The 23,486-nt window shown below is 52.6% G+C and overlaps 1 protein-coding gene across 1 annotated transcript; it reads right to left on the bottom strand.

The window, feature by feature from the left end:
- Positions 1 to 2,480: 2,480 nt before the first annotated feature.
- Positions 2,481 to 23,071, bottom strand: Plcd3 (phospholipase C delta 3). Its single transcript, XM_051177890.1, has 15 exons — positions 22,787 to 23,071; positions 12,188 to 12,349; positions 11,873 to 12,101; positions 11,415 to 11,544; positions 10,087 to 10,315; positions 9,582 to 9,783; positions 9,316 to 9,460; positions 8,597 to 8,749; positions 6,916 to 7,062; positions 6,652 to 6,799; positions 5,808 to 5,924; positions 3,418 to 3,584; positions 3,068 to 3,203; positions 2,843 to 2,992; positions 2,481 to 2,764 (listed from the first exon to the last, which is right to left on the bottom strand). The coding sequence occupies exons 1-15, from the start codon at positions 22,935 to 22,937 to the stop codon at positions 2,676 to 2,678; spliced, it is 2,355 nt and encodes a 784-aa protein (XP_051033847.1). The 5' UTR covers positions 22,938 to 23,071; the 3' UTR covers positions 2,481 to 2,675.
- Between the last annotated feature and the right edge of the window lie 415 nt (positions 23,072 to 23,486).

The raw sequence follows: 23,486 nt of genomic DNA, 5'->3' as shown, positions 1-23,486 counted from the left end.
TCTGCTATGTCCTGAAGACCTTCCCTCCCTGCCTTTGGATTGACTCTTCATGCTACCACAGCTCCGTCTATAGGGAGTAAGTTGGGTAGAACAGCCTTAACCCTGGATTGAGGCCTACGTGGGGCTCGCTCTCCCCACTTGTGCCTGTGGCTGAAGATGTTGGCATCTGAAGGTTGACTCACACCAAGCTTTGCTAACACTTAGTTTTGGAAAATGTCAGGCCTTGCCCCTCTTTCTGCCATTTGTCCCCCTTCCATGCTGGCACCCTGAAGCAGGTGTCTTTGTGGTACTGAATTCTGTCTCCAAAGATGACCAGCATTAAAACAAGCTGGGGGTCTGAAGGGCCTGAATGTTTTTTATGGAGCTGCTACAGCTTGAAAGAGAGAGAGAGACTCTGGCCAGGAAAGGAATCTAGAGTGTCCCCTGTGGCCAGGTCTACCTGCCTCAGTACCAGAGCAGACCGCTCTCGTCCTGCTGCCAAGTGAAGGCAGGTCTACAGATGGACCTCACCTGAGGAGATGTAGGACAGTTTCGTGGAATTAAAGTCAAAATGTTGACTGAGTGACAAGCAGGTGCTGCATCTGGGGCCAGGGGGAGGGCTTTACTTTTTTGTTTTGGCTTTTCTTTGGGCTGTACCGGGGGCATTCACTGCTGGGGTGGGGGTGGGGCAGAGATACCAAGTGCATTGTTCCATACAGCACATCTCACTTGTTTCTAATAAAGGAAGCAGCTCAAAGGCCTGGTCTCCCTGGTGTTCCTCTGCTTAGCAGCAGGTGGCAATAGAGCAGCGCCTGGGTCTGGGCTAGGTGACAGGAAAGCCCCTCCCTCTCCCCAGGGCCACCAGGCAAGCTTTACAAGACCTCTTTCAGGGCACATATGACTTTCTCCCCAGCCTTATCCAGCAACCACAGAGGAGCTACCTCACATACGCAAAGCAAGAACTTGGCCACCCAGCTATATGCAGTCTCCAGTATATGCGCATGCATGCGTGTGTGTGTGTGTGTGTGTGTGCGTGCGTGCGTGCGTGCGTGTGTGTGTGTGTGTGTGTGTGTATGCATGTGAGATATGATGGAGGCACACATGCCCCCGGGCTCCTGCTCTCCCCTTACACTTTTCCATGGGTTCCAAGAATTGGACTTGGATCAGCAATTTTGCAACATGCTTCAGCCTTCCAAGTAGCTGGGATTAAAGGCCTATCCCATCAGGCCCAGCTGAGGAATGCCTTTATACTGTGGGACTCTAGGGACTCAGTGCTGAGAGGCAAAAGCCCTTCTGGGAGCTCCCCCTAGGGGTGCTTTTTTAACATGGCAGGTCGCCAGGCCCTGTAACCTGTGTTTATGCCTCACTGTTCTCTGCCTGTGGAGATTACGACCCACAGTCCTTTCCAGCTCCCAAGAGCTAGCACATCCCAGCTGGATTTGCTTGGTTTCAGCTGTGTCCCAGCCAGGGCTTGTGGTCGCCTGCATTGCCCATCCTCCCTAGGCTCCAGATCCTCATCATCTTTTTAAACACAAATCCATCAGAAAAACAGAGCCCCCCATAGGAATGGACAGCAGGGAGAAGCCACACTTACTGGCTTGGGTCTTGGGATGGCAGGAAATGTACCCTAGCCTCAGGCTTAGAGTCAATGCAAGGCCGGCCTAGCTCCACCCCCATCTTGCCCATGACTAACACTGTTGCCCTGTGGAATCTAAAGTGCTACAGCCTAACAGTCCCGTTAAGGCTCCTTCCTGACAGGTTGGAGCCCATGGTTTCCTCAGTGACACTCCCAGTGTCACAGTGCCTGGCTGTCATTGCAATGTGCCCTGCTGGGCTTGCTTCCTCCCCACTTGACAGGAGGGAATCCTATGAATCAGTACTGGCAGCAGCTTTAAGCCAAAGGCCATGGCGCCTCCTGTAGCCACCCCTGGCCGCCTTGAACAAAACCCAGATCCCACTGGGAGAAGAGGCCTGTACCTTTCCACAGGGGCCTGGGGGATAAAGTGAGAAGGTATACTTTTTTTTTTTTTTTTTTTTTTTTGGTTTTTGGTTTTTCGAAACAAGGTTCTTCTGTACAACAGCCCTAGCCGTCCTGGAACTCACTTTGTAGACCAGGCTGGCCTCGAACTCACTGAGATCCAAGAGCCCCTGCTTCCCAAGTGCTGGAACAAAAAGCGCCACCGCAGCCCAGCTAACTTTTTACTTTTTAAAATAGTTACTTTTCTGCCTTCTCCAGGGCTCTTCTGTGACACAAGTCACAAACCTACTGCCAAGTTTTCCCCAGGGTTCGTCTGCTCCCTGCCTGCCTGAGACAGGAAGGGAAAGAAGCCAGCCAAGCTGAAGGGGAAGGGAGGCTGCTGGACCCACTCATGTCCCGAAAGGAAGCAACACAGGTGGCTGTGTTCCTGTCAGGGAAGGAGGCTAAGATGGCCTGGATTGGAGGGTAGAGGGAGCTGGAACTACCTCCGGCCCCAGGGTTGGAGGCTCCTGATGTCCAGTGGGTCACTGGACAAGATGCCAATCGTGGTCCTATTTCTCACTGAGAGACTGAACAGCTCTCAGCACCCAGGTATGCTCAGTACCTGGTGATCAGGACGGGTGGCACATGAGAGGCTGGAACTCCCATGGTCCCTTGCTTCAGAGAGGGCTCTGTGCCGTGATGCAGCACCCACTGATCCTGTAAGTGAGTGAGACCCTCAAGAGTTCTGAATGCTGATATGAACAAACAGCGTGGCTGGGGACAGCGAGGCTCCATCCTTGGAAAGCAGGTGGATGTGGCGGTACCCTGCGGGGAGGGGGAAGGCAGCCACAGTGAGAGGCTGGAACCCCATCCTTCTGCTCCCTCCTCACTCCCACCACCTACCTTGCTTCAGGCTGTTGAGAGGCAGTGTGAACTGGCCCACAAAATCGTTGTGGGAGGTGGAGTCATAGTCCTCTACCACGAACCTGACCAGCACCAGCTCTGGGACCCGGAGTTGGAACTTCAGAGTCTGATCCCAGCAGGGGTTGAAGCCTAGGGCACAGGTGTGGTGGTTAGGGTCCACTGGCCCCACGGCCTGTCCCACCCTCCCACTGGTGGCTCGCTCACCATTGTTAAGCACATAGTCAGTCTCCTTTTGGGCGCAGTCCGCAGGCACGCCATAGATCTCCACGCGCACTAGAGGATCCACGATGGAGCTGGGCTTCTCTGCATTCAGCTTGGGCAGCTGTTGGGCCGTTAGCACCTAGAGGAGAGAGAAAGGGCAGGTTCTGCCTGGCTCCCACTGCGGCCCATGCCCACCCTTGCCTCCCTGGAACTCTAAACCCTTTGTCCTCACATTCACATTGTCTCCTCTATACACAGATACAGACATGTGGGCTGCCTCATGCCAGGCCCATTCCTGGCCTCCCCCAGAAATAGACTTAACCTGAGGTGGAGGTGTGGGCCAGGCTGCTGACCTGGACTGTCAGAGTAGTGCTGGGGGGTCCAGGACACTCAGGGTCAAAGGTGGTGTCGAGTTGCCTCAGGTAAGCAGGTTTCAGGACATAGCCACACTGCCCATTTATGAGGAAGCGCCCTGTGTTGAGGTCCATCTCGTAGCCAGGAGTCTGAAAGTTCAGAGCCACTGTGGAGTAGATGATATGGCTGAGCAGAGGAATATATATATATATTTTTTATTTTGTTTTGTTTTTTGGCTTTTCAAGACAGGGTTTCTCTCTGTAGCTTGGGAGCCTGTCCTGGAACTCACTCTGTAGACCAGGCTGGCCTTGAACTCACAGAGATACCAACTGCCTCTGCCTCCCCGAGTGCTGGGATTAAAGGTGTGTACCACCACTGCCAGGAGAACAGGAATCTTAGTGGCTCTCTCCATACAGATTTGAAAACAATGAGGCTGGACAGAGGGTCGAATGTCCAACCCTCTAGTTACTAATGCCTTATCCCTGCCAGGACCTATTGAGGAGGAACCATGATTCACCTTGATCTCTCTGCATCCGTTTAAGGGTAGCAAAGATGGGTTGAGGTGGGTGTACTGGCAAAGCCCCCTTGTGTCAGAGCCAAGGCCTGAAAAAGCCTGAGGTTGCCGCACATACCTCCAAAGAGAAGATGGTCTCTTTTGGTAGGGATCAGTGTCTCCCAGAGCTCATCTTTATCAATATTGGCTTAGCAGAACTGTCAGGGTGTGTGTGTGTGTGTGTGTGTGTTGTGTGTGTGAGCGAAGGGCACCTGGAGATAGAGGTTTTAAAATTCCTTTCTTGTTACTTTTTGTTTTTGTAATGTAGTCTCACAATATAAACCAGATTAGTCTAAAATACCTCTATAACCAAGCTGGCCTTGAATTCATAATTTTCTTGCCTCAGCATCCTGAGTGCTGGGATTACAGGCATGTGCCACCACATCCGGCTCTTTTTTTTTTTTTTTTTCACTACCCTCACAAAGATGTAATTTGTGGGAGTTGAGGAGATGACTCAGGGAATAAAGGTCTTCCTGTAGAAGCATGAGTGAGGCCCTGAATTTGGATCCCCGGGTCCCATGAAAAAGCCAGAAATAGCAGTGTGTTTCTCTGAGCTCAATGTGGTGGAGGCAGAGGCAGGTGAATTGGGGCGGGGGGGGGGGGAGGGGGGAGCTCACTAATCAACCAGTCTAGCTGAAAGGTCAAACTAGGTACAGTGTAAGACCTTGTCTGAAAAACTAAAGTGGAGGAGGCTAGAGAGATGGCTTTTAGCCACCAACGACAGAGGACCTGAGTTTGGTTCCCAGGACCTGGTGTCTCACAACTGTATAACTCCAGTTCCAGAGGACCCAGTGCCCTCTCTGGCCTCCACAGGTGTGTGTGTGGTCCAGATGCTTACAGGCAAACACACAAGCACATAAACATCACATACAAATAAAACCACACATAAAAATCACATACACATAAAAATCTTAAAAAAAAAAAAAAAAAGGTGGAGAGCTATGATCCCAATGCTGACCTCTAGCCTACTACATGCATACACATGGACAGGAGCACACGCACATGCATGCACACATGGGAACATACAAAAATAAGTAACTGTCTTTTAGGTATTTTTTGAGACTGTCTCATGTAACCCAAGCTGGCCCAGTAGCCAAGGGTCAAGGATGACCATGGACTACTGCCTCCTGTCTTCCAACTCCTAACTAAGTACTAGGGTTACAGGAATGTACCAGGTGTTATGGTACATGCCTATAATCTCAGCACGAGGCAGGCAGGAACAAGTGGATCTCTGTGAAGCCAGTCTGGGCTGCCTAGTAAGTTCCAGGACAGTACAGAGGCCTTAAAAATAAAATGTAAGCTGCTGAACATTGTAGTGGGATATTCACTTGTCCCCTTCTGTGGCACTGACCACACCCATTGGGGGTGGAGCCAGGGGCGGAAGTGACCTGGGGAACTAGGTCAGAGGAGGTGCGGGAGAGCGCTCTCTTGCAAGCCGCCAGGGGACAGGAGGACTTCCACAGGAATTCTTGGAAGCAGGAACCTGTTGGTGTTCACCTGTCTATGTTGTGAGTTATTTCTCCCTGAATAAACATCTGTTCGGCCTAATTGTTTATCCTGATCCTTATTAAACCGCGATAGAACATGGTGTGCACACCTTTAATCTCAGCCCTAGGGAGGCAGAGGCTAGTCAGTTTGAAGCCTGTCAGGGCTGGATAGTAAGACCCTGTCTCAAAAAACAAAAAGTAACTTTCCCATTGCCAAAAACAAACGAACCTGCATTTCAGACAGCCCTTTAAACACCAGTGCATTTCCCCCCTTCTAGAAAGCTGTGTGGCTACTCACTGTTGATGTGCCCATCCCCATCCAGAGTTCCCAGTTTACAGCCCCGCTCACCCAACTGACAGCCTGCGTTCCACATCTCTTGGGGGTTATAGTTGGCCGAGTTCATCCGCAGCCCCATTGGGTACACTCTGGTCAGTTGCTGAGTGTTGTGCCTGACAAAACTGTTCCCTAGGGCAGAGTTGGAGCCAGGATTGTAATAGGACCCAGGCTCGTGTCCCTGGCCCACCCAGTTCCAGTCCCCTCCCCACCCCACCCCCATTCGCCCCTCTTCTGACCTAGGGTGAAAAGGGACAGAAGGAAGAGGTTGCTGAGGACCAGAGTCAGGGACACCTGGCAACTGTACAGTCTGACACTTGCATTAGCAATGCCCACACGCTTGACTCCCTACACGGAACACCTGGCCCCAGGCTGCCAGTCCATGTCACTCATCCTGTGCACGCCCCCAGCCATGCCTTGGATTCCTGGAACTCTTGCCATGACCATGATGTGTCTCGGCCTTCATGTAACCTGTTCCTCCTATTTAGAATCCTTCCCCCTCCTGCTTCCTCCTTCCTGGGCAGTGACATGTCTTCTCAGGCATGATATACTCCAGGAAGCCTTCCTGGTCTCATCCTTCCAGGCTCTGCCAGCCCCTGCCACTAGCCGGTCTGGTGAGCTAATGCCTTGACCACCACTAGGTGGTAAGTGTGGTGAAGGCAGCCCCAAGTTTCTCCCATTTGTGGCTTCTGCACCCACACTTAGCCTGGAGCTAGGCCATCATTCTCCTAGCAGTACCTTTCCCTGGTCCTCCTGATGTCCTTAGTTCCCTTAAAGCCCCCTCAATCTTCAGAACAACTTAAGGAGCCTGTAGGGTTCCATGCCTCCTGTCCCCATATACCCACTGTCTGGTGCCTACCTGCCTCCCGGGTAAACTTCCTGGCCTTGCGCTCGCTGAGGGAGCCAACCTTGCAAGGCTGAGGTGGGCCAGGCCTGGGCTCCAGGGTCCGCAGGCGGCTGGCACAGCAATACACAGCCAGGGCTGAGAGTTCCGGGGAGATCTTGGCCTGGGAAACCAGAGTCAGCGGGGATCTCCTGGTTCAAGGCCTCTGCCCCCACCTCCCTTGCCTTCCTAGCCTTCGCCATCCCCAGCCCTGCAGTAGGACCCTTGTGGTACACTCACTCGCCGCCTCTGTTCTGCGGCCTCCAAAACCTCTTCTGTCTCCTCGTCCTCTTCCTCTTCATCCTCCCTGTCTGATAACAGTCGTCCATCCTCATTCCGAGCAGTTGGCAGCTTCTTCCCTTTCACCAAGACCCGGCCCTTCAGCTGCTGTAGAGGCCAAGGTAGACACGTGAAACCCTGCGGGCAGCCCATTAGTCAGCCCCCGCCCTGAGAGGAGCTGGTAGACAAGGGGGCAGGTGAGAAACAGGAGTAAGTTCGTAACAGGAAGAAGTGACCCCACCACAAGGCCATTGATGGAGTATGGCTAACAAGGTGCCATTTGTCAGAATGCCACACAGTGGCCCTTACATGCTCAGAGGCAGCTTGGGATCTAAAGGGAAGGAGCTCTCTTCCAGAAAGATCTTTGTTGTTTGGTTTGTTTTTTTTGGGGGGGTTGTTTGTTTGTTTGTTTTGAGACAGGGTTTCTCTTTGGAGCCCTGGTTGTCTTAGAACTCACTAGGTAGATCAGGCTGGCCTTGAACTCAGAGAGAGCCACCTGCCTCTGCCTCCTGAGTGCTGGAATTAGGCGTGCACCACCACAGTCCAGTCCAGAAAGACCTTTCATGGAAGAAATGACTACAGTATATATAATCACCCTATCCTTGTGTAAGCTTTTTGTATGTTTCTTTCTGAGACTGTCTTATGTAGCCTAGGCTAGCCTCACTTTCACTGTATAGCCAAGGATAACTTTGAATTCCTAACCCTCCTGCCTCCACCTCCTATATGCTGGGATTATAGGCATGTGCCACTGTTCCTTGTTTCTCAGCCTCCCTCTCTTCATCCTTCTGTCTCAGTGAAGACATGTCTGACAACCTGCTGATGTCAAGTTCATGGCCAGTTTGGGCTAAAGAATACCAGCCAGTCATGGCTGGGGATGCAGCTCAGTGTTAGAGTTCTTGCCTGTCATGCACAGAGTCCTGGCTTCTACGTCAGCACTATATAACCCAGCACTGTCTGACCACACTCTTGTAATCCCATCTCTGAGATGGGAGCAAGAGGATCCCAAGTTCAGGACCACGCTTAGCTACATAGTGAGCTGGAGGCCAACCTAGGTTATATGAGATCCCGTCTCAAAGTAATGGCAACAGTAAAACAACCCAACAATCGATACACATAAAAACTGGAAGACAGTTACTTCTAGTGAAGCAGTAGGATAAATGTGAGGAGCAAACCCCACCCTTCAGTACTAGGGACTGAACCCAGGACCTCATGCACACTGGGTAATTGCTGAATCCCTGAGCCTCACAGTCCTAGCCCTACTTATCTGCAGCCCTAATCGGCTGGCATCTGGCAAGAGCAGATGGCTGGGAAAGGAGATCTAGGGGGAAGGATGTCAGCTCAGGCCATAGACGTGGAAGTGCCTTGGCCTACAAGTACCCTATGAGAAGGGACACAGGCCAGGCCAGGCCAGGCAGAGCAAGACTTAGAAGGCCCAGTAAGTGGATGGGCTGGTTCCAGTCAGGGATGAGGAACCAGAGGGCAGCCAAAAGGGCAGTTGAGTGGTTGAGTGTCGGCTGAGCAGTAAAAGGTCCTGGCAGAAAGAGGTGAGGGGTCCTGAACCAGAGGGTTGGCAAGGGTGAAGCCAGGGGTGGATCACAGTCAGCCCCACCCACCTCCCAAGCTACAGGTCTGGGAGCATCACCTCAGGAGACGGCAGCTCTTTAGGGTTCTGGGGGTTCAAGGCCTGTGTCACCAGCATGTCTCCCAGGATGCTTCGAAGGTGGCGGGCCATGACAGCCTGCTGTTCTAGCCCACAGTGGTTCTCAAGGGATAGGATAACAGGATATGGGGACGCCTGTCAGGGGGTGGAGAGAGACAGGCAACAGGTCAGTATCGCCCTCTGCTGGTCCCTCCCCTACCCATGGTGTCCAACGCTTCCAAGACAGGCAGGCAAAGGCCAGGCTGTGGAAAACCCACCCTAAGGGCCCAAATCTGTAAGACACAGGACAAACTGACACCAAGATATGAGTGGAAGTGTCAGAGGTCAGATCTGGGGTCTCTGGGGGAAGGGTGGGCTATTGGGAGACAGAGGGTAGCTTCACCAGGGACTTGTTCATAAATGCTCACTCAGGGTGAATGGCATTGACCATGCCAGTGATGTTATAGATGCCGTCATTTGCGAGGCATTTGTATGTCACAAAGCGTATGCAGGTATCACTGCTGAACCTGAGCTGTCCTCCCCTAAGCCCCGAGGTTTTCTTCTGGGAACTTGGTGATGATGGTACGTTTACTAGCCATGAAGCTGGGAGGCGGGAGTACTCCACTCAGTTTTATTTTACCCTCTAGGGGCATCTGGCTATGGGAAAAGCAAGGGGTCACTAGGAAGGCCCCTGGGCTGGGCACCAGGTCCCAGAGGCTTACCTTGAAAGCATGGTCACGCACGGCTTGGATCACGTCTCGAAAGAGGATCTTGGAAGTGAGTGTGTGGCCATGATAGATGAGGGGCTCCCCTCCCGGCCCCTCCCAGCAGTCAAGTTCCACACAGCGGCATCCCTGGGCAAAGGCTCTGTAATAGACAAGAGGGATGGATGGGCCAAGTGTAGGTATGTCCCTGCCACAGGACCGCGGCAAGCTTGGCCAGGAAATGCAGAGTAAAGCCTCATGACCTCTCACCCTCAGCATTGTACCTAATGTAGGCCTCGGTGCTGCTGGGCCCTCCAACCTGAGACTCCGTCAGGTAGGTATTGTGAGAGGAGGAGATGAAGTAGTGGGCGAGCGGCCGGCCCATGTCCTGGAATACACACGAGTGAGCCATGTTCAGGGCAGCCCCCTCAGGCGACAACAGATACATGATGAAGCCATCCAGCGTCATCAGCTCATGCAGCTTGGCTACAGGGAAGAGAAGGAGAGAGGGTGGGGCTACCTGGGGGTGGGGTGCTTGTCCAGGCTCAAACAACACCCGCGGCTCACTTCACTGAGTCACAGCGGCCGGGCTGCCCATTGACTACATATGCCATGCCATCTAATCTCCCACACCACCTTGAGGGGCAGACAGGTTACTATGCCATTTTACACATAGAGATGTGGAACCTGGGAGAGGAGAGGGGACCTGCCCGGGACAGGCAGTGATGGCAACCTGGTGGCTAGAAATCCAGAGCTGCCTGGGATCAAGACTGAACCTGGCTCACTCACCTCTCTCATTGAGCTCATAGGTCTGGATAAGCTGCCGGGCACAGGCCAGGGTGGCACTGTCCTCGCCCTGGTCTTCCAGGAACTCCAGCAGCTCAGAGGCGCTCAGCACGTGGTCCTCACCCGAGTATCGGCGGAAGATCTCCTCCAGTTCAGGCCTTCTCAGCAGCCTCCGTAGGAATGCCTCAATCTCAGCCCCCTCTAGATGCTCATTGTTGGAATGGTCACACTCCTGGGGAATGGGGAGGTGGGGCTCAGAGGGAGGGACACTCCTGGGAACCTGGCCCTCATTGACACACTCATGGTCTTAGCAGCTGGAAAAGCAGCAACCCTTATTTCCCTTAGGCCCCCACCGGAGAGAACTTCAGGGATGTAGGATCTCAGGGTTCACACCTGTCCATCTGCACCATGGCCTACCCCAAGGATCAGGATTTGGAACAAAAATGTCAGCTTTGGAAGGCAGGACTTGTGCCACAGGACACCTCCCCATGTGCTTACTGTCTTCATAGGACACCTGCTCAGGGAGCACAAGTGGCTGAAATGATTGCTCAGACCTGTACACAGCCATGTGGGCCCATGTCTTTGCAGGACACAGGCTGGTCACACTCAGCATCCACACATGTCTCTTCCATGTCACCCAAATCAGTGTACAGATGTAAGCACCCCAGAGCTCCCACACAGGCACAAGAGGGGAAGGGGAGGACTCGTGTTCAGTGTTTGCCTGTGTTCCCATGTGTAAGGCACACAGTCACGTGTACAAGTGGTACCCTGCAGCCCGAGAGATACGAACACAACTCTGCTGCTCAGCCTGGAGGACTCTGGAGGTGTCACACTGCCTCTGAACTCTGCCCAGAGGTGTCATATAAAGGTCTGGGACTGGGGAACATTTTTTTATTTGTGTGATTGTTTGAAGACAGGGTCTGACTTTTTATGTGGCCTGGAACTTGCTAGGTAGATAAGGCTGACCTCAAACTCACAGAGATCTGACTGCCTCTGTGTCCAGAGTGCTAGGATTAAAGGTGTGCCCCACTACACGTAGCTGGAAAAGCCTAATTAACTAGGCTCGGGTGTTGCCTTTCTGTAGGGAGAGGTGGTTCTCTACAAAAACAAAAACAAACAAACAAACAAAAAAACGGGAGAGGTAGCTGGGTCTGATGGTGTATATCAGAAATCCCAGCTCTTTCAGAAGCTGAAACAAGTTCAAGGCCAGCCTGGGCTACATAGTGAGATCCTGTCTAAAAATACACACACACACACACACACACACACACACACACACACACACTGGATAGAGCTAATGTTTCAGATGATGGGGTGACGCTGGAGTTTACCTTGAAGAGACGGTAGGCATACATGTCATTCATATCCACGTTGACCATCCTAAGCAGGCTCTTGATCTCCTTGAAGCTCATCTTACTGTCTTGGTCAGAGTCGGCCCGGTGCAGATAGGACCATATCCAGGTGTGTATGCTCAGGAAATACCAGCGATAGACTAGGCCCCTTGGCCAGCACTAAAGGGTTGTCAGTACCTGGTCCCGGGCCCTAAGGTTAGGAACAGTACTTCCCTCTTGAAGTGTGTGTGCGTGTGTGTTGTGTGTGGGGGGGGTGCTAAGGGCAAAGTCTTCTCAGGGACCAGTTCCCTAAATTAAGGAGGTCCTAAGGGCTCAGGCCAGGCCAGACCAAGGTGAGGCTCCATCCCCATATCAGAGCACAGGGAACTGTCTTAGCACCTGCACCTTAGGCCAGAAGCCTCCTAGAACAGGTTCTCCCTCCCAGCCTGGCAGGATATTGGTTTAGGCGCTCCCGCTGGCTCATGGCATCCAGTCGCTCCCGAAGCTTGGCAAGGCCTCGCACCCAGCGCTGTGCCTCCTCCGCAGTGGGCGCCGCCAGATCCAGGTTCTTGCGGCGGCCCTTGAAGGCGATGGTGAGGCAACGTGCAGGCTCATAGGCGCCCCCGAAGCGCCGCAAGCCCTCCGACTGATGGCCCTCCCGGACAGCCTCGATGTGCTGCACGAAGACTATGATCGAGGCAGGGTCAGATGGCAACCACGGCTCCCGCTGCTGTCCCCAAAGCCCTGCCCTGCACCACCCCTGACCCACTCACAGATGTGCTGCGAAGGTGCATGCGGGATGCGCCTCTGGAACCACACGCTCAAGCCGTCCTCCTGCAGCCGGTACAGCCGCTCCTTGTGCCAGGTGCGTGAGCGGATCTTGAGGAGCCGGGAGCCCCGCAGCATGGCTTGGACATCCTCATCCTCTTTCAGGCCTGCAGAGAAATCTGGGGCGTTGGGCCTGGCCCTGCAAGGTAGCATCCCTGTCCAGCAGTCCCTTGCACTGTCCCCCAGCTGTTTGAGGATGGGAGAAATGGGAAGTCTAGCCACACCCAGGCCTCCACTGCCCCCTCTCGTTGTAACAATTACTAAGGTCACCTACTTGAAGCTTAGCAGCCCCCAAACACCCCTTCCAGGCTGGCCAGCAGGAGGTTTCCGCTATTCTGCTTCCCTGGGTTCCCAAGCACAGTGCCTGGGACTCAGGTCTCACTGGAGATTACCCTTTCTTCCAGCCATCTCCATCAAAAGCTCAAAGGCTGGTACGATGCCTCAGTATATAAAGATGTTTGCCCTGCAAGTCTGGCAGCCTCTACTTCCACCGACAGGGTGGGGGACACGCAGAGGACTGACTCCAGACAATTTTCTTGTGAACTAAACACACACAACCACACACACACACACACACACACACACACACACACGCACGCACGCACGCGCGTGCGCGTAAACATAACTTTAAAAAATGTTAAAAACTTCCAGCCATCAGGAAGTCTTCCCACTATTATCTAACCTAAATCTTGCTGCCAAGCTCCTTGCCTCTACCTTCCCAAAATCACTTGGGGAGTGGGGTGGACTCCGCCTCCAGAGCATCAGGTCAGGCACTCCAGGAGTGCTGTATGGCTGGCCTGAACCAGACACTGCAAGGCCCTTCTGCAGGGTCCATTTTCTCTTCCTGCTTCCCTAACCACCCTGGGTAGTGGGAAGTAAGAGGAGAACAGAATTTACCTTCAAGGCACTGTGGATCAAAGTTCCTACCCTGTCACCTCCCAGGTACATGACCCTGGTGGCACTAACCTGAGACTGCTCTAAGCCTCTGTTCTCCAACTATAGCCTGCCCACTCCTGCCCTGCAGGGTTCAGCCCATGCCAACCCAAAGCCCGGAGCCTGCAGTGGCCAGCTCTGCTGGAGCCTGTGTGGAGACATCTTCACAAGGGAAGATAAAGGGGCACCAGCTGGGACAGCTAGGACTGTAAAAGAGGGAACCGGGCTCTTTAAAGAGCCTGTGCCCTTGAGCTGGAGGGGACAGCCAGGATTGGAGGAATGCCCAGAGTTTCCAGAGGCCAGGAATCTCTGGATGAGAAGCAACTGCATATTTTAATGCTGGCAACTAAGTCAAATTGAAAAAGCAAAAAACCAAAAATCATTGTGAGGCAAACAACAGTATGCCCCTCTCCTCCCTCCTTTTTCTTTTTTTGTTTTGTTTTTTTCAGACAGGGTTTCTCTGTGTAGCCTTGGAACTCACTCTGTTGACCAGGTTAGCATCAAAGTCACAGAGCTTTGCCTGCCTCTGCTGGGGTTAAAGGTGTACACCACCACACGTGGCTTTATTTTGTGTGTATATGTACATGTGTGTTAGTACACATGTGAGGACAGGTGCTGGAGGGGTCCAGAAGAGGAGATTGGTTTCCTTGGAGCTAGAAGTACAGTTGAAAGTCACCATACCCAGGCGCTGGGAATTGAACTCCTGAGGCTCCTGTTTGCCCAACTGTGACCTGAGTATGTCTGCCCCGCCCCCCCCACAACTTTGAAGTGAGGGTCTTCTCCTGCTTTTCTTCCTCTTGTAGCTGAGTTCAAGGACAATCTCAGCTACCACCTCCTCCAGGAAGCCTTCCTGATTTGCCTCCCCAATGGAGAGTTCTCCCGACCTGAACACCAAAGGCAATTTTTCCTTTTTAAAAATTTGAGTGTGGTGGCTCACACCTGTAATCTTAGCATTCAGGAGGCCACAGCAAGAAGAATGCTCTGAGTTCAAGGCCTGATTGGGTTACAGAGTGAATTCTAGGATGGCCTGAGCTATAGAATAAGACCCTGCTTTAAAAATACATAAAAGGACCAGGAGACAGCTCGGTGGGGGAGAGCACTCACTAGTTTCCCAGAAGACTCAGATCGGCTTCCGGCACCCACTGAGGGCCGCTCTGGGCTCATAACTTCAGCTCCAAGGGGTCTGAGGTACTCCTGTCATACACACACACACACACACACACACACACACACACACACACAAAACTAATAAATAAAATCTTAGAAACAAACAAGGAGCAGATAGGTGGTGCATGCCTTTAATCTCAGCACTCAGGAGCCAAAAGAAGACCAATCTCTGTGAGTTTGAGGCCCTGACTGGTCTATTTGTCAAATTCCAATCCATCTGCACCTACATAGTGAGACCCTGTCTAAAAATAAGTAAATAAATAAGTAAAATAAAAATAAATATTTAAAGAAGGAGGAAGAGGAATATAAAAATAAAAAAGGAGTGTCCCAAACCCCAAATCTCCAAATCCCCACACTTGGGGCGAGGCAGGAAGAATGAGTTCCCAAACAAACAAACAAAAAACCAGCAAGGGTTAGGAGATGGCTCAGCCCTAAGAGCACTTGCAGACAAGATGAGGAACTGAGTTCAAATTCCCAGAACCCACATAAAAGCAAGATGTGACCGCACAGGCCTGTAATCTCAGTGCCGTGGGAGGTGGAGTTACATTGCTTGGGTTTGTTGGCCGCTAGCCAGGCACCAGGTTCTGACAGATAACCTGTCTCGAGATAAGGCAAAGAGTGATCCAGGACACACAGTCCTCTCCTCTGGCCTTTGCTCGCCTGTTTGTACACAACAACAACAACAACATAATGCTTCACTGATCTCAGGAGATTCCCAAGGCTAGAATGAACTCTTATCTCCCAGAGACTGGCTTCAATTATTATTAACGGAAAACTCTGCAGCCAAAGCAGGCTAAGTGCTTTGGATTCTACACAGCCCTGCCCTACCTTTCCTGAGTTCAGAGCTGACGCTGCCTTGGGGTCTGGGTTCTCAGCTCTAGCTGTGTGTATTGGATTTTCCGGGAGCCAGAGAGGCCCACTCCGCAGGCAAGGGCTAGCACTCGGGTTGTCTGTATTTTCAGATTGCTTTCTGGCAGAGGGCATGATCACAGGAGCAAGAGTGTTTACGTGTGTACAAGTGTGTGCATACAGGCTAAGCAGCCGTGTGTACAAGTGTGTGCATACAGGCATACAGGCTAAGCAGCCAGCCCCAACCGTCTTCCCGGCTCTGCCTCCTCCATGCTGAGATTATAGGTGTGTGCCCTTTTATGTGGGCTTCTGAGATTGAACTCAGGCCCTCCTGCTTGCGCCTCCCCTCCCCCACACACACCCAGGTACCCATGGTTTCCTTGGGGTCTTTCAAGGCATAGAGGACTCAAGCCTTCAGCCACAGTCTCCTTCATGACCCTAGTCAGGATAATGGCTTGGCTGTTTGGAAATGCTGGTTTCCAAACAGCTAGGCCAAGAGATTCCCCAGACTCACCCCTCCCCCAACACCTCCTATCCTATTCACACAGGCGCTCTGAATTAACTGACCCAGAGAGACAAGGAGCGGAGCCACCAGGCCTGGGACCAAAGCTAGCCGGGGCTCACCCTTCCTTCACCCCCTCAGCCTGGAAAGTCACCTCCCCTAACTGGGCTAGTCCTCTGACGCCAAGCCTGTGTGGGTGGGGAGGGGGCTGGTGAGTGACTAAGCCAGGAAATGGAGGTGAGTCACAATGGGCCTGCTTTGTCCCTGCCTTCAGCAAACAGGCCTTTGAAACTGAGACTGGCAGTCTGAAAGCCTGGGGGCTCCCCGTGGAGCAGAGTTCCACAATGACAGACCCCACACACACACACACTCCTGTCCTTACTCCCAGGATCTCTACACACCCACAGAAAAGCTCACACCAAAAACCTCAGCACCAGGAGGGGTGACAAGTTTGAGGCCAGCCTAGGCTACAGACTGGGATCCGAAAAGACCCTCTCCTAATTAAAAAAAAAAAAAAGAAAGAAAAGAAAAACTGGAAAAAGAGAAAAGAAGCCAAACAGAATACAGAGTGAGGGTCCATAACCAGGGCTGGGCCAGGGCTGGGTACCCAGGTGTGTACTCCTAAGCCATAAGCAGAGAGGGAGGGAGAGTCTTGGGTATCAACAGGATCAACAAAGGTAAGAGGCAAGACCTGTAGGAGGCCCAGATGGAGAGCAGAGATTGCTGGCTCCCCACCCAGCCACCAGGAAACACCACACAGAGGTCTCGTCCATTACAAGCTCTGACCAGGTGCACAGGCCTCCCACATCCAACCGTGCCTGTGGGTTTTCTACCTGACCCCTGGGCTAGGGCCACAGCCTCTCTCAACCATGTGGGAAGGGCAACAGTCACGAAATAACAACAGGAAAAGATGAGCGTGGAGAGCCGGAGGTGGAAACAACGTAAGAGTTCACCGGAGATGAATGCAGACGGGAAGCATGGGGCAGACACGGGAAAGCCGAGCTTCCGGGAGGCTGAAGCAGGGGAGTGCCAAGGGTTCCAGAACCAACCTGGGCTAAAGAGCAAGACCATCTCTAAGATAACAACAATGATAATAAAAGGGAATCTGCTACACCTGACACGTGCCATACCAAACCTGATGATAAATGAAAGACGTTGGATCCCCAAGTGGCACAGACCTTATGACTGAACTCTTTCGGGACGTACAGAATAGGCAGTTCCACAGACAGAAAGCAGATCACAGGAAGGAGAGATGGGGAGTTACTGCCTGGTGGCTACAGTGTCTGTGAGAGGCTAGAGAAACCCTCAAACGGGGAATGAATGACAGCCGTATCGAGTGAGCAGAAATGCCGTGTGCCAACCACTTAGAAGTTGGCCTCAAACCCACTGTGCAACCAAAGATGACCTTGAACTCCTGATCCTTCTGCCTCTGCCTCCCAAGTGCTGGGGTTATTTGATAAGGGCGTAGAGTTTCATTTTGGTTTTGGTTTTATTGTGTTGTTTGGTCCTGAACTTGCCTCAGCCCCTTGCTGGTTGAAATTATAGGTGTGTGCCTCCTAGCATGGTTCTGTTTCTGTCTCTCCTCTCTGCCTCCCCTTCCTGTCTCCTTTTCTCCCTCTTTAAGCCCAGAACCTCAGTCATAAAAATTCTGTTACTGAGTTATATATATTCCCAGGCCCAGAACAACACAATAACAGTTTCTTGAAACAAGATCTTATCTAGTCACAAGCCAACCCCAAATCACAATTCTGCCTCAGCTCCTCAGTGTTGGGATTATAGATATGAGCTACTATTAAAATTTGAATAATATATCAAAAGTTACTGTAGCCCCCCCCCCCCAACCCTCCAATAGAAGCCCATATACCCTGGCTGGCTTCCAACTCCCAGCAATCCTATCATGTCAGCCTTTACATGTTGTGATTGCAGGCATGTGCTGCACCTGGCTAGGCTGTATGTTAAGTGGCTGAATTATCCCGAACATGAATTATTATCTCAAGGCTGCCGAGGTTGAGTCACATGGTGGCTAACCAAGTGGTGGAACTGGACTGAACTGGGAGCTAGGGTGAGTCTAAGTCAAAGGGCTGCCTGGAAGTCCGAGCAAACGCATACAAAGCTCTGGCTGTTAAATAGAGTCGGAAGAGGGTTCCAGTAGATCTGCCCTCCTCAGGCCTGTGCTGTCCTTCTTTGTCTCCAAGCCAGGACTGAGTTGCCTCTGGCCCAGTGCAGCATTGTCATCTGGGGCTCAGAGATTGTCCCTGAGCCTGCTGCTCAGTTCAATTCCAAAGAGCTCATCCAGATACCTTGGTGTGGAAAGGGCATGCATACCTGTATATCCAGCTGGACTGGGGCCACTGGGGCTGGGGGCTGAGGCGTGTGCAAATCTGTCGGGGGAGCCAAGATGGGAGGCAGGAGACTGTATCCCACCAGCTAGAAAGGGCTCCCAGATCCTATCACAGACAGGCCACTGACACTCAGAGAGGGTAAAGTATACATGGTGAAAAACTGTGGACGTCCAAGGCAGGGGCTGGGTAGTGGGCAGAGGCCAGTGTAGGCTGGTGGAGACAGGCTGTAAGGTTCTGAGTATTTAACAGAGAGGTGTGTGCAGAGTAGGGTGTGAATATAATGGGGGAGGATGTGTTCTTGTGTGTTTGTCTAGACCCGTGGGTGGGGTGGGAGGGAGGTGGGTCAGCCTGGGGAAGGCAGTGTGTGTGTGTGTGTGTGTGTGTGTGAGAGAGAGAGAGAGAGAGAGAGAGAGAGAGAGAGAGAGGGAGCTATTGTACTGCCCTGTCAGTCAGGAAACACACACAAGGCTCGGACAGGAATGCGAGACATGCAGGAACAGTACAGCCAACTGCTCCTGCCAAAGTGCGTGTGTGTGTGTGTGTGTGTGTGTGTGTGTGTGTGTGTGTGTGTGTGGCAGCATTCCTAGTGGCTGGGTCTATAAAGTTATAAAGTACTGGAGAGACACACAACAGCCATGATTCCAATGACCTTCCTACTCTAGTTCCTTAGCCAGCCCCATTGTCCCAGGTACTAAGGATGTCCCCCTCATCCCAGCTCACCACCACATGGAGGCCAGAGGGAGCGCTCAGCATGTCCCTGCAACATTCCCGCTACATTCCCGGGAAAAAGCAAGAAAAGCAGGAAGTGTAGGCAGGGCTTCCCCCAGAGGCCTATAGACCAGGGAGTTGAGGGTGTGGTGCCTTCTGGGCTTGGCTGGGTCAGAACAGGCATGAATGGGGTCAAGGGATGATGAGGTAGGAAGGCTACAAGGCTGCCCTGCCCTGCCCAACCCCCCCCCCCCAGTCCAGGCACCTGCTAGGTCTAAGGTCTCTTGAAGCCCCCTCTGCCATCTCCACTTCAGGCCAGCCCAACTCACCCTGCAAGGGACATCGCGGACAGGCCATCGGGAAAGCCGCCTCACCCAGGAGTGAGCTAGCAGGGAGGGTGAGAACAGGATTGTGCCTACTCAGCCTACTCAGTGTTCACTGAGAGGATTAGGGGTCTGGGTGGAGCGTAAGTGCACCGGTTCAGACAGGGTGGGGAGAAGGATTGCTGGGGGAAAAAAAGGAAGGAAGGAAGGAAGGAAGGAAGGAAGGAAGGAAGGAAGGAAAAAATGGAGGGACTCCTTTACATGTGAATTTAAGATAAACTACAAATACCTTTTTAGTAGAAGCATGTCCCATGGGGCTGGAGATACTGTTCAGTGCCTGTCTAGCATGCTCCAGGTCCTGGGTTTCATTCCCAGCACCTGACCCCCTCCCAAAAAAATTATACACAACCATGGGTTTATAATTTACACACACATTCTAGAGGTAGACAGAGACATATATGTGTCCAAAATTATTCTTTGTGCATCCAACATTCAAATTAAGCAAATTAAGTATCCTGTTAAGCATTGGGAGACAGAGGCAGGCGGATCTCTGTGAGTTCAAGACCAGCCTGGTCTACAGAGCAAGGTCCAGGACAGCCAAAACTATACAGAGAAATCCTGTGTCAAAAAATCAAAACAAACAAAAAAAGCCCCACCCAAAACCAAAGCAAAACAATTTAGCACTCTATATTTCATTGGCAACCTTAGGAGGCTATCTCTAGGGAACAGTAGACCCTTCCAAAATGAACATCTCTTTCACTCCTGTGTTTAGAGTCTAGACTCTGGACCATACTGCCTGAATTCGGGTCTCTCCATTACTTTTAGCTTTTGTTTTTGAGACAAAGCCTCAATACATAGCTCTTTCTGGTCTGAAACTCAATATGTATGTACACCAGGCTGGCTTCTCCGTCTCTCCAGGGCTGGGATTCCAGGCATGGGTCACCACAGCTGGCTTACTTCTATCCTGTTACCTCATGGTAAAGTGAGGCTCATGGTACCTTCTATCTCACGTGACCGTGAGCGCTAAATGAGATGATCCCCAAGCACATGGCACGATGACATGAAGGTGTTAGAACTCATTAATTATGGTAATCAAGTGTGTCCTTGGAAGCTTGACTGTGGTTGGCAGGCAGTCAGGGCCTCTTAATGGCTGCCTGGCAGGGGTTTTACCCTGACATCTCGTGTCTCCCTGTCACCGAAGAGGACACATGCTCCAGGAGTGACTGAGACCTAAGTAGGATGAAGTCTGAGGCAAACTCAGTGGGCAGCAATGTTCAGGCCCAGCCCAGCATTGCAGATGGCTCCCACTCAGTCCCTCTCCTCCCTGTCCTTGGCCTGGTTCCCCTTACTGTGGTTCCACAGGCCTTGTCCTCCCTCGGGCCCCTCTGAGATACTCCCTGCTCCAATTCCTTGACCTGAAATAAGATCTGTTTTCTCTTAGCCTGATCAGGGGTGATAAGGGTTATCTTGGGAGAGGCAGATGGGGATGGAAACTACCTGGGTGACAAGCCTAGGCTTCAGCCATTTGGGGACGATGGGGCTGGGCCCTAGGCCCACTGAGTTTGTTTCCACCTTCTTGGAGGGCTCTGCATGGAGCTCAGCATTGCCTGGGGGAAGTAGCATTCCCTACACACTGGAATTCCTTTCTCTATGGTCACTCAGCAGTCACTCAGCAGGACAGAGCCAGCCAATGGTAGGAAGGGCACAGATTACGTTCTGATATGTACATAGTTCCACGATGAACAACCCAGAGCTCCCGTGCAGCCATGCTCAGCCAACTCGTGCTGAGCTGGGCTCTCCTGTAATTATGTGTCTACAAGTCTCTGCCTAGCACACCATGTGCCTTTAGGGAAAGCCTCTGTCACCCTTCTTTGTGCCCTCAGCCCCTGGCCTAGCACCATGGCCACTGAGAGGGCTCAGCAAATGGGCACAGGAGGAAAGGACAGCTGGTGTGTGAGCTTTGTCTCTTGTGTCCAGTAGCATCCACATCTCCTAGGGGCCAATGGCTCGGGCTGCCTCTCCTGAGAGCCCTGTCCTGCCTCAGTGACAGCTCTCCTCACACAGCCAACCACTCTCCATACACCATGAGGTACCTCTAACTTGATTTCATATTAGGGGACCATCCCAGTCTCCTCTTGGTGGTTCTGGAACCTCCCCGCGACACTCCTGCCTGAGTCCCAATACCCCTTCCCAAGCTACTCCTCTGCCTCCTTCTATCCAGGCTTCCGTTCACCCCTACTTTGACCACCCCAATGTCTATCCATTCCTCTGACTTGGTTATATTTACTGCCAGTAGCCTTTCTGAGACCCTACTGCGAAATAAAGCCTGTGATTCTACAGAGAAGGACCCCTGGGGGTCCTTCTGCCTCCCTCCTATCCACACGAGCATCCTTTACGTTCTGGGGTCCAATGGAGTCCCCCATTTCCCCAGCATAACTCTCTGTTCTCCCCCTCCTCAAGACCCACCTTCTGACCCCCTTACTTTGTCATTTCGCTTCTGAGGGCAGGACTGTGTCTACCGTGTCTGCTGCTGGGTCCATAAATAGTGATAAATATTGACCTCTTGAATGACTGCATGGAGGGCAGGGCAAGGATCTGCACAGTGCTCAGAGCAGCCTTGGATGCATTCAGATGGGACAAGGAAGAGGAGGGGACAGCTGTGAAGGGATGCCAAGGCTGGCATTTGGGACGCCTGAATTCTGTCCTGAGGCTGGCAGTTCTTCTGATTTCGGCACTTTACCGCTCATAAAATGCTCTCACTTATAACCCTTGCTCAAGTTCGGGGAGTCCTATTTTGCCCAGACTGGGAGAGTGTCAGTTGTGCTGGTATACAGTCTGAGTAACCTAGACAAAATTCTTTGATGTGTGAATCAGTTTCCTCCTCTGTGAAATGGGGATTAGGCCACCTACTTCGGGAAGGTGAATATGACATCACACCTGCAAACCACCACAGGTGTTTTGGGCTGACTCTAGGGCTCCTTGAGGACTAGTGACTTCACTCACTTCTGAAGTAGGGACCTGAACTTTCTCAAACCATTCCCCCAGTCATGACAGGACTTTGCTGTTGCTCCTGGCAGAGAGAACCTGAGGGTTACAGGGCTGGTTTGGGATCTAGAGTCTTCCAGAGGATATCTGTAAATGGCTCCTCAGGGTGAAAAACAGCAGGTTTCTATGAGATGCCCACAGCACTAGGGAGGGAGGTGAACGCACCCCAAGTTTTTAATGTATTTTTTGAGATACTGTTTCATATCCCAGGCTGGGATATATGTATTCATTACAGTGTAGCGGAGAATGACCTTGAACTTCTGATCCACTTACCTCCACCTCTCCAGTGCTGGGGGATTGCCAACAGTAAACTGATGATGCCAGGAATATGATACTGGGGATCGAACCTACAGTTAGGCAAGCACTCTACCATTTGAGCTACATCCCAACCTAACTCCAAACTTTTGTCTCTCACTCCATTCTCCTCGTGCTAGCCCAAATTCTCACTCCAGCACCTCCTGGCGAGACAGAAAGGGTACCGAGGCCTTCTGGCACAGCCTGGGAATAGGGTGACCCCAGGTGTGACCCCCAACAGGAACAGTGCTGATGCTCCCGATCCGATCCTCCCCAGCGCCACGCACCCTGGGAAACCAATTGGCCTGTACACCCCGCTCCTCCAAGTTGTCCCGAGAGACAGTTCGTGCCCACCCGGACCCATCCTTGCGTGTCACTGACCCATCTTCTTCAGTGCCCGCAGCCCAGGCCTCTTGGTGCCTCTGTCCGGTGACGCGGGCGAGGGCAGGAGCGCGAGGGGAGTTGCGACCTGGGAGGCCACCCGGGCCTGCTCGGGAGAGCGACGGCTTCTTCTCCAGCTGCCGCACAGCATGGTCTCGGAGGGCCCGGGGCTGGCCCGGGTTCTGTGCGTAAGGACCGGGCAACCGGCACACAGCTCGCGGCCAGCCCGCGCCCAGTGCGCGGTCCCGAGCGAAGAAACTTAGCGGCGCTGTGAGAGTCGGGAGGAGGAGGCCTCGGGAGGAGGGAGAGAGGGAGGGAAGAGGTGGAGGTGGGCGGAGCGAGGCTGAGAGAGGGCGGCGCGAGGTGCCTGCGGGACCCCGGGTCCACGCGTTCGCCCCCGCTAGTGAGCCCGTCTCTCCATTTCCCCAGAGGTCCCCGGATCTCCTCCCATCCAGTGAGCAGAGTCCCTGTAAGAAGGGATTGAATACCCTAGGGGAGAAGACTGTCCTCGGGCACAGACACTTTTGTCTGGGAACCCTGATTCTGTGAAGACTCAGGACCCCACTCCATCCACCTTTGCCGGGTCCCTTCGGGAGCCAGACAGCGGACAGGTCTATAGCGGCTCGTCCTAGGCTAAAGGGTCCTTGGGGGCAGGGGAGCCCATAGAACCCCAGAACAAAGCTGCGCAGGGATGGGAGCA

This window comes from Phodopus roborovskii, unplaced genomic scaffold (genome assembly GCF_943737965.1).
Source record: "Phodopus roborovskii unplaced genomic scaffold, PHOROB, whole genome shotgun sequence".
Classification (NCBI taxonomy): Eukaryota; Metazoa; Chordata; class Mammalia; order Rodentia; family Cricetidae; genus Phodopus; species Phodopus roborovskii.
The sequence above is the reverse complement of the archived record's forward strand: the minus strand, read 5'-3'. Positions and strand labels throughout refer to the sequence as shown.